The 11327-nt window shown below is 44.4% G+C and overlaps 1 protein-coding gene across 1 annotated transcript in view; it reads right to left on the bottom strand.

Annotated features, from left to right (window-relative positions):
• Positions 1–19: 19 nt before the first annotated feature.
• polq (polymerase (DNA directed), theta) overlaps positions 20–11327 on the bottom strand; it is a 228183-nt gene continuing 216875 nt past the window's right edge. The window contains exons 35-38 of the mRNA XM_042311239.1: positions 10823–10944; positions 6022–6151; positions 570–676; positions 20–257 (exon numbers count right to left, since the gene is read on the bottom strand). Of these exons, the coding sequence (XP_042167173.1) occupies positions 144–257; positions 570–676; positions 6022–6151; positions 10823–10944 (473 nt within the window). The 3' untranslated portion in view covers positions 20–143. The remainder of the gene's footprint in view (positions 258–569; positions 677–6021; positions 6152–10822; positions 10945–11327) is intronic.

Here is an 11327-nt window from a genome sequence, read left to right as displayed (position 1 = left end):
GGAGATCATTGGGACATTGTTCAGGCCCTTTGGGAGGAAGGGGAGATCATTGGGACGTTGTTCAGGCCCTTTGGGAGGAAGGGGAGATCATTGGGACATTGTTCAGGCCCTTTGGGAGGAAGGGGAGATCATTGGGACGTTGTTCAGATGTCCAGGTCCTGCAGGTTCCCCCAGCTGGGTCCCACCTTGACCTTGGCTTTCAGCTTAACATAGAGCTTCACAGCACTCTCCATCTCTCTCTTCACTATTTGAGCCACCTAGACAGAAAGACGGTACAAACATAGAAATAGAATTTACCAGACCTCCCCATTGAAGGAACAGTTTATTACCCACATCACTTAACTTCCTGCCTAGCAACAAAGATGTAATGTTTAGAGGGAAGGAGGGGGGTTTATATACTGGTGCTGGTGGGAGCATGTCTGGCCCATTGGGTGAATACACTTGGTTTGAGCTTGTCCTAGTTGTCCGGTAGTTTTTACTGTTGGTTTAGAACCTAACACTGTATGAGGTCAGGGGTTGAAGGTCAGTGTTACCTGTATGAGGTCAGGGGTTAAAGGTCAGAGTGTTACCTGTATGATGTCCTCCTCTGCGGTCTCATAGATGAGTTCATCATGAAGCTGCAGGATGAAAAACGCCCCACGATGACGGTTAACAGCCCTGCCACTACCACGGCTCTCTATAATATATAATATATACATCAATATGTACCCCTCACTACCACAGCTCTCTATAATATATACATCAATATGTACCCCTCACTACCACAGCTCTCTATAATATATAATATATACATCAATATGTACCCCTCACTACCACAGCTCTCTATAATATATAATATACACATCAATATGTACCCCTCACTACCACAGCTCTCTATAATATATAATATATACATCAATATGTACCCCTCACTACCACAGCTCTCTATAATATATAATATATACATCAATATGTACCCCTCACTACCACAGCTCTCTATAATATATAATATACACATCAATATGTACCCCTCACTACCACGGCTCTCTATAATATATAATATGTACATCAATATGTACCCCTCACTACCACAGCTCTCTATAATATATAATATACACATCAATATGTACCCCTCACTACCACGGCTCTCTATAATATATAATATATACATCAATATGTACCCCTCACTACCACGGCTCTCTATAATATATAATATATACATCAATATGTACCCCTCACTACCACAGCTCTCTATAATATATACATCAATATGTACCCCCACTACCACAGCTCTCTATAATATATAATATATACATCAATATGTACCCCTCACTACCACGACTCTCTATAATATATAATATACACATCAATATGTACCCCTCACTACCATGGCTCTCTATAATATATAATATATACATCAATATGTACCCCTCACTACCACAGCTCTCTATAATATATAATATATACATCAATATGTACCCCTCACTACCACGGCTCTCTATAATATATAATATATACATCAATATGTACCCCTCACTAACATGACTCTCTATAATATATACATCAATATGTACCCCTCACTACCACGGCTCTCTATAATATATAATATATACATCAATATGTACCCCTCACTACCACAGCTCTCTATAATATATACATCAATATGTACCCCTCACTACCACAGCTCTCTATAATATATAATATACACATCAATATGTACCCCTCACTACCACAGCTCTCTATAATATATAATATACACATCAATATGTACCCCTCACTACCACAGCTCTCTATAATATATAATATATACATCAATATGTACCCCTCACTGCCATGACCACGGCTCTCTATAATATATAATATATACATCAATATGTACCCCTCACTACCATGGCTCTCTATAATAAATCAAATCAAATCAAATTTTATTTGTCACATACACATGGTTAGCAGATGTTAATGCGAGTGTAGCGAAATGCTTGTGCTTCTAGTTCCGACAATGCAGTAATAACGAGCAAGTAATCTAACTAACAATTCCAAAAAAAACTACTGTCATACACAGTGTAAGGGGATAAAGAATATGTACATAAGGATATATGAATGAGTGATGGTACAGAGCAGCATAGGCAAGATACAGTAGATGATATCGAGTACAGTATATACATATGAGATAAGTATGTAAACCAAGTGGCATAGTTAAAGTGGCTAGTGATACATGTATTACATAAGGATGCAGTCGATGATATAGAGTACAGTATCAACGTATGCATATGAGATGAACAATGTAGGGTAAGTAACATTATATAAGGTAGCATTGTTTAAAGTGGCTAGTGATATATTTACATCATTTCCCATCAATTCCCATGATTAAAGTGGCTGGAGTAGAGTCAGTGTCATTGACAGTGTGTTGGCAGTAGCCACTCAATGTTAGTGGTGGCTGTTTAACAGTCTGATGGCCTTGAGATAGAAGCTGTTTTTCAGTCTCTCGGTCCCAGCTTTGATGCACCTGTACTGACCTCGCCTTCTGGATGGCAGCGGGGTGAACAGGCAGTGGCTCGGGTGGTTGATGTCCTTGATGATCTTTATGGCCTTCCTGTAGCATCGGGTGGTGTAGGTGTCCTGGAGGGCAGGTAGTTTGCCCCCGGTGATGCGTTGTGCAGACCTCACTACCCTCTGGAGAGCCTTACGGTTGAGGGCGGTGCAGTTGTCATACCAGGCGGTGATACAGCCCGCCAGGATGCTCTCGATTGTGCATCTGTAGAAGTTTGTGAGTGCTTTTGGTGACAAGCCGAATTTCTTCAGCCTCCTGAGGTTGAAGAGGCGCTGCTGCGCCTTCCTCACGATGCTGTCTGTGTGAGTGGACCAATTCAGTTTGTCTGTGATGTGTATGCCGAGGAACTTAAAACTTGCTACCCTCTCCACTACTGTTCCATCGATGTGGATGGGGGGTGTTCCCTCTGCTGTTTCCTGAAGTCCACAATCATCTCCTTAGTTTTGTTGACGTTGAGTGTGAGGTTATTTTCCTGACACCACACTCCGAGGGCCCTCACCTCCTCCCTGTAGGCCGTCTCGTCGTTGTTGGTAATCAAGCCTACCACTGTTGTGTCGTCCGCAAACTTGATGATTGAGTTGGAGGCGTGCATGGCCACGCAGTCGTGGGTGAACAGGGAGTACAGGAGAGGGCTCAGAAGCACCCTTGTGGGGCCCCAGTGTTGAGGATCAGCGGGGAGGAGATGTTGTTGCCTACCCTCACCACCTGGGGGCGGCCCGTCAGGAAGTCCAGTACCCAGTTGCACAGGGCGGGGTCGAGACCCAGGGTCTCGAGCTTGATGACGAGCTTGGAGGGTACTATGGTGTTGAATGCCGAGCTGTAGTCGATGAACAGCATTCTCACATAGGTATTCCTCTTGTCCAGATGGGTTAGGGCAGTGTGCAGTGTGGTTGAGATTGCATCGTCTGTGGACCTATTTGGGCGGTAAGCAAATTGGAGTGGGTCAAGGGTGTCAGGTAGGGTGGAGGTGATATGGTCCTTGACTAGTCTCTCAAAGCACTTCATGATGACGGATGTGAGTGCTACGGGCGGTAGTCGTTTAGCTCAGTTACCTTAGCTTTCTTGGGAACAGGAACAATGGTGGCCCTCTTGAAGCATGTGGGAACAGCAGACTGGTATAGGGATTGATTGAATATGTCCGTAAACACACCGGCCAGCTGGTCTGCGCATGCTCTGAGGGCGCGGCTGGGGATGCCGTCTGGGCCTGCAGCCTTGCGAGGGTTAACACGTTTAAATGTCTTACTCACTTCGGCTGCAGTGAAGGAGAGACCGCATGTTTTCGTTGCAGGCCGTGTCAGTGGCACTGTATTGTCCTCAAAGCGGGCAAAAAGTTATTTAGTCTGCCTGGGAGCAAGACATCCTGGTCCGTGACTGGGCTGGGTTTCTTCCTGTAGTCCGTGATTGACTGTAGACCCTGCCACATACCTCTTGTGTCTGAGCCGTTGAATTGAGATTCTACTTTGTCTCTGTACTGGCGCTTAGCTTGTTTGATAGCCTTGCGGAGGGAATAGCTGCACTGTTTGTATTCAGTCATGTTACCAGACACCTTGCCCTGATTAAAAGCAGTGGTTCGTGCCTTCAGTTTCACACGAATGCTGCCATCAATCCACGGTTTCTGGTTAGGGAATGTTTTAATCGTTGCTAATATATAATATATACATCAATATGTACCCCTCACTGTCATGACCACGGCTCTCTATAATATATACATCAATATGTACCCCTCACTACCACGGCTCTCTATAATATATACATCAATATGTACCCCCCACTACCACGGCTCTCTATAATATATAATATATACATCAATATGTACCCCTCACTACCATGACTCTCTATAATATATAATATATACATCAATATGTACCCCTCACTGTCATGACCACGGCTCTCTATACTATATAATATATACATCAATATGTACCCCTCACTACCATGACTCTCTATAATATATAATATATACATCAATATGTACCCCTCACTGTCATGACCACGGCTCTCTATACTATATAATATATACATCAATATGTACCCCTCACTACCATGACTCTCTATAATATATAATATATACATCAATATGTACCCCTCACTGTCATGACCACGGCTCTCTATAATATATCATATATACATCAATATGTACCCCTCACTGTCATGACCACGGCTCTCTATAATATATAATATATACATCAATATGTACCCCTCACTAACATGACTCTCTATAATATATACATCAATATGTACCCCTCACTACCACGGCTCTCTATAATATATAATATATACATCAATATGTACCCCTCACTACCACGGCTCTCTATAATATATAATATATACATCAATATGTACCCCTCACTACCACGACTCTTTACAGTACAGCAGAGCTCAGTGTTTTCACTATGACACCCAGGGCTCAGTGTTTTCACTATGACACCCAGGGCTCAGTGTTTTCACTATGACACCCAGAGCTCAGTGTTTTCACTATGACACCCAGAGCTCAGTGTTTTCACTATGACACCCAGAGCTCAGTGTTTTCACTATGACACCCAGAGCTCAGTGTTTTCACTATGATACCCAGAGGCTGTGGTACAGCAGAGCTCAGTGTTTTCACTATGACACCCAGAGGCTGTGGTACAGTAATCATTACAACAATTATCTGGGCCATTTTCTTATAGTCGCACTGGTGCTCCCAAATGAAGATTCCACATCACACAGCAAACTTTTTAGGTTTGTGTGTTGGTGTGAGAGAGGGGCAGCAGGGTAGGTGTGTGTGTTACCTGTGTGTGTGTTACCTGTGTGTTGGTGTGAGAGAGGGGCAGCAGGGTAGGTGTGTGTGTTACCTGTGTGTGTGTTGGTGTGAGAGAGGGGCAGCAGGGTAGGTGTGTGTGTTACCTGTGTGTGTGTGTGTGTTACCTGTGTGTGTTGGTGTGAGAGAGGGGCAGCAGGGTAGGTGTGTGTGTTACCTGTGTGTGTGTAGGTGTGTGTGTGTTACCTGTGTGTGTGTTGGTGTGAGAGAGGGGCAGCAGGGTAGGTGTGTGTGTTACCTGTGTGTGTGTGTGTGTGTGTGTGTAGGTGTGTGTGTGTTGGTGTGAGAGAGGGGCAGCAGGGTAGGTGTGTGTGTTACCTGTGTGTGTGTGTGTGTGTGTGTGTGTGTAGGTGTAGGTGTGTGTGTTAGCTGTGTGTGTGTTGGTGTGAGAGGAGCAGCAGGGTAGGTGTGTGTGTTACCTGTGTGTGTGTGTGTGTTTGTGTGTTACCTGTGTGTTGGTGTGAGAGAGGAGCAGCAGGGTAGGTGTGTGTGTTACCTGTGTGTTTGTGTAGGTGTGTGTGTTACCTGTGTGTTGGTGTGAGAGGGGAGCAGCAGGGTAGGTGTGTGTGTTACCTGTGTGTTTGTGTAGGTGTGTGTGTTACCTGTGTGTTTGTGTAGGTGTGTGTGTTACCTGTGTGTGTGTGTAGGTGTGTGTGTTACCTGTGTGTGTGTGTGTAGGTGTGTGTGTTACCTGTGTGTTGGTGTGAGAGAGGAGCAGCAGGGTAGGTGTCTCTAAGACATTGCTGGATGTTGACGGTAGCCAGTTTAACGATGTCAGCGGCTGACCCCTGGACTGTCGTGTTAACAGCCTGACGCTCCGCCTGAAGAGGGTTCACACACACAGCTAGTTGGAGGCAGAAATGTACACGCACTCAGGATGGAGTCATTAAAACTCGTTTTTCAACCACTCCACAAATGTCTTGTTAACAAACTATAGTTTTGGCAAGTCGGGTAGGACATCTACTCTGTGCATGACACAAACAATTTTTCCAACAATTGCTAAGAGACATATTATTTCATTTATAATTCACTGTATCACAATTCCAGTGGGTCAGAAGTTTACGTACACTAAGTTGACTGTGCCTTTAAACAGCTTGGAAAATTCCAGAAAATTATGTAATGGCTTTAGAAGCTTCTGAATGGCTAATTGACATCAATTGAGTCAATTGGAGGTGTACCTGTGGATGTATTTCAAGGCCTACCTTCAAACTCAGTGCCTCTTCGCTTGGCATCATGGGAAAATCCAAAGAAATCAGCCAAGACCTCAGAAAAAAAAATGTGTAGACCTCCACAAGTCTGGATCATCCTTGGGAGCAATTTCCAAACGCCTGAAGGTACCAAGTTCATCTGTACAAACAATAGTACGCAAGTATAAACACCATGGGATCACGCAGCCGTCATACTGCTCAGGAAGGAGATGCGTTCTGTCTCCTAGAGATGAACGTACTTTGGTGCAAAAAGTGCAAATCAATCCCAGAACAACAGCAAAGGACCTTGTAAAGATGCACAAAAGTATCTATATCCACAGTAAAACTAGTCCTATATCGACATAACCTGAAAGGCCGCTCAGCAAGGAAGAAGCCACTGCTCCAAAACCAGCATAAAAAAGCCAGACTACGGTTTGCAACTGCACATGGGGACAAAGATCGTACTTTTTGGAGAAATGTCCTCTGGTCTGATGAAACAAAAATATAACTGTTTGGCCATAATGACCATCGTTATGTTTGGAGGGAAAAGGGAGAGGCTTGCAAGCCGAAGAACACCATCCCAACCGTGAAGCAATGGGGTGGCAGCATCATGTTGTGGGGGTGCTTTGCTGCAGGAGGGAAAGGTGCACTTCACAAAATAGATGGCATCATGAGGATAGAAAAGTATATGGATATATTGAAGCAACATCTCAGGACATCAGACAGGAAGTTAAAGCTCGGTCGCAAATGGGTCTTCCAAATGGACAATGATCCCAAGCATACTTCCAAAGTTGTGGCAAATTGGCTTAAGGACAACAAAGTCAAGGTATTGGAGTGGCCATCACAAAGCCCTGACCTCAATCCTATAGAAAATTTGTGGGAAGAACTGAAAAAGCGAGTGCGAGCAAGGAGGCCTACAAACCTGACTCAGTTACACCAGCTCTGTCAGGAGGAATGGGCCAAAATTCACCCAACTTGTTGTGGAAGGCTACCCGAAACGTTTGACCCCAAGTTAAACAACTTAAAGGCAATGCTACCAAATACTATTTGAGTGTATGTAAACTTCTGATCCACCGGGAATGTGATGACAGAAATAAAAGCTGAAAGAAATAATTCTCTCTACTATTATTCTGACATTTCACATTCTTAAAATAAGACAGGGAATTTTTACCAAGATTAAATGTCAGGAATTGTGAAAAACTGAGTTTAAATGTATTTGGCTAAGGTGTATGTAAACTTCTGACTTCAACTGTAGTAACACACAACTTAGTATCATACAACTTAGAACTACACACAACAAATTCTGCTGAAGTAATATGGCTACAGGTTCATCTGCCTCACCTAAAGACCATTCTGGTGGGAAGCTGCTATAGACCACCAAGTGCTAACAGTCAGTATCTGGATAACATGTGTGAAATGCTTGATAATATATGTGATTTCAACAGAGAGGTATATTTCCTGGTGTGTGATGTTAACTACCTGTTTCCTGGTGTATGATGTTAACTACCTGTTTCCTGGTGTATGATGTTAGCTACCTGTTTCCTGGTGTATGATGTTAACTACCTGTTTCCTGGTGTGTGATGTTAGCTACCTGTTTCCTGGTGTGTGATGTTAGCTACCTGTTTCCTGGTGTGTGATGTTAGCTACCTGTTTCCTGGTGTTGGTGTGTGATGTTAGCTACCTGTTTCCTGGTGTGTGATGTTAACTACCTGTTTCCTGGTGTGTGATGTTAGCTACCTGTTTCCTGTTTACCTGTTTCCTGGTGTATGATGTTAGCTACCTGTTTCCTGGTGTTGGTGTGTGATGTTAGCTACCTGTTTCTTGGTGTATGATGTTAGCTACCTGTTTCCTGGTGTGTGATGTTAGCTACCTGTTTCCTGGTGTGTGATGTTAGCTACCTGTTTCCTGTTGGTGTGTGATGTTAGCTACCTGTTTCCTGGTGTTGGTGTGTGATGTTAGCTACCTGTTTCCTGGTGTTGGTGTGTGATGTTAGCTACCTGTTTCCTGGTGTTGGTGTGTGATGTTAGCTACCTGTTTCCTGGTGTTGGTGTGTGATGTTAGCTACCTGTTTCCTGGTGTGTGATGTTAGCTACCTGTTTCCTGGTGTTGGTGTGTGATGTTAGCTACCTGTTTCCTGGTGTTGGTGTGTGATGTTAGCTACCTGTTTCCTGGTGTTGGTGTGTGATGTTAGCTACCTGTTTCCTGGTGTTGGTGTATGATGTTAGCTACCTGTTTCCTGCTGTGTGATGTTAGCTACCTGTTTCCTGGTGTGTGATGTTAGCTACCTGTTTCCTGGTGTTGGTGTGTGATGTTAGCTACCTGTTTCCTGTGTTGTGTGATGTTAGCTACCTGTTTCCTGGTGTTGGTGTGTGATGTTAGCTACCTGTTTCCTGGTGTGTGATGTTAGCTACCTGTTTCCTGGTGTGTGATGTTAGCTACCTGTTTCCTGGTGTTGGTGTGTGATGTTAGCTACCTGTTTCCTGGTGTGTGATGTTAGCTACCTGTTTCCTGGTGTGTGATGTTAGCTACCTGTTTCCTGGTGTGTGATGTTAGCTACCTGTTTCCTGGTGTGTTGCTACTTGTTTCCTGTGTGATGTTAGCTACCTGTTTCCTGGCTACCTGTTTCCTGGTGTGTGATGTTAGCTACCTGTTTCCTGGTGTTGGTGTGTGATGTTAGCTACCTGTTTCCTGGTGTTGGTGTGTGATGTTAGCTACCTGTTTCCTGGTGTTGGTGTGTGATGTTAGCTACCTGTTTCCTGGTGTGTGATGTTAGCTACCTGTTTCCTGGTGTGTGATGTTAGCTACCTGTTTCCTGGTGTTGGTGTGTGATGTTAGCTACCTGTTTCCTGGTGTGTGATGTTAGCTACCTGTTTCCTGGTGTTGGTGTGTGATGTTAGCTACCTGTTTCCTGGTGTGTGATGTTAGCTACCTGTTTCCTGGTGTGTGATGTTAGCTACCTGTTTCCTGGTGTTGGTGTATGATGTTAGCTACCTGTTTCCTGGTGTATGATGTTAGCTACCTGTTTCCTGGTGTGTGATGTTAGCTACCTGTTTCCTGGTGTGTGATGTTAGCTACCTGTTTCCTGGTGTTGGTGTGTGATGTTAGCTACCTGTTTCCTGGTGTTGGTGTATGATGTTAGCTACCTGTTTCCTGGTGTGTGATGTTAGCTACCTGTTTCCTGGTGTTGGTGTGTGATGTTAGCTACCTGTTTCCTGGTGTGTGATGTTAGCTACCTGTTTCCTGGTGTTGGTGTATGATGTTAGCTACCTGTTTCCTGGTGTGTGATGTTAGCTACCTGTTTCCTGGTGTGTGATGTTAGCTACCTGTTTCCTGGTGTGTGATGTTAGCTACCTGTTTCCTGGTGTGTGATGTTAGCTACCTGTTTCCTGGTGTTGGTGTATGATGTTAGCTACCTGTTTCCTGGTGTTGGTGTGTGATGTTAGCTACCTGTTTCCTGGTGTGTGATGTTAGCTACCTGTTTCCTGGTGTGTGATGTTAGCTACCTGTTTCCTGGTGTGTGATGTTAGCTACCTGTTTCCTGGTGTGTGATGTTAGCTACCTGTTTCCTGGTGTGTGATGTTAGCTACCTGTTTCCTGGTGTTGGTGTATGATGTTAGCTACCTGTTTCCTGCTGTGTGATGTTAGCTACCTGTTTCCTGGTGTGTGATGTTAACTACCTGTTTCCTGGTGTGTGATGTTAACTACCTGTTTCCTGGTGTGTGATGTTAACTACCTGTTTCCTGGTGTGTGATGTTAGCTACCTGTTTCCTGGTGTGTGATGTTAGCTACCTGTTTCCTGGTGTGTGATGTTAGCTACCTGTTTCCTGGTGTGGTGTGATGTTAGCTACCTGTTTCCTGGTGTATGATGTTAGCTACCTGTTTCCTGGTGTGTGATGTTAGCTACCTGTTTCCTGGTGTGTGATGTTAGCTACCTGTTTCCTGGTGTGTGATGTTAGCTACCTGTTTCCTGGTGTGTGGTGTGTGATGTTGGTGTGTGATGTTACCTGTTTCCTGGTGTGTGATGTTGTTAGCTACCTGTTTCCTGGTGTGTGATGTTAGCTACCTGTTTCCTGGTGTGTGATGTTAGCTACCTGTTTCCTGGTGTTGGTGTGTGATGTTAGCTACCTGTTTCCTGGTGTGTGATGTTAGCTACCTGTTTCCTGGTGTTGGTGTGTGATGTTAGCTACCTGTTTCCTGGTGTGTGATGTTAGCTACCTGTTTCCTGGTGTGTGATGTTAGCTACCTGTTTCCTGGTGTGTGATGTTAGCTACCTGTTTCCTGGTGTTGGTGTGTGATGTTAGCTACCTGTTTCCTGGTGTAGCCGTTGCTGTTGATGTTAGGTAGGTATCTCCTCCTCCCCAGTAGAGTCTGGACAAAACCCTTCTTCACACAGCTACACACTGTCTCCTTCAGGAACCTATGGACACCTGGACAGACACACAGTAAATCACACACACAGCTACACACTGTCTCCTTCAGGAACCTATGGACACCTGGACAGACACACAGTAAATCACACACACAGCTACACACTGTCTCCTTCAGGAACCTATGGACACCTGGACAGACACACAGTAAATCACACACACAGCTACACACTGTCTCCTTCAGGAACCTATGGACACCTGGACAGACACACAGTAAATCACACACACAGCTACACACTGTCTCCTTCAGGAACCTGGACACCTGGATGGACACACAGTAAATCACACACACAGCTACACACTGTCTCCTTCAGGAACCTATGGACACCTGGACAGACACACAGTAAATCACACAGCTCCATTTTCATCAAGCAGAAAAGCTA

This window comes from Oncorhynchus tshawytscha, linkage group LG33, assembly GCF_018296145.1.
Source record: "Oncorhynchus tshawytscha isolate Ot180627B linkage group LG33, Otsh_v2.0, whole genome shotgun sequence".
In the NCBI taxonomy this organism is placed as follows: Eukaryota; Metazoa; Chordata; class Actinopteri; order Salmoniformes; family Salmonidae; genus Oncorhynchus; species Oncorhynchus tshawytscha.
This window is presented reverse-complemented; position numbering and strand designations above follow the sequence as displayed.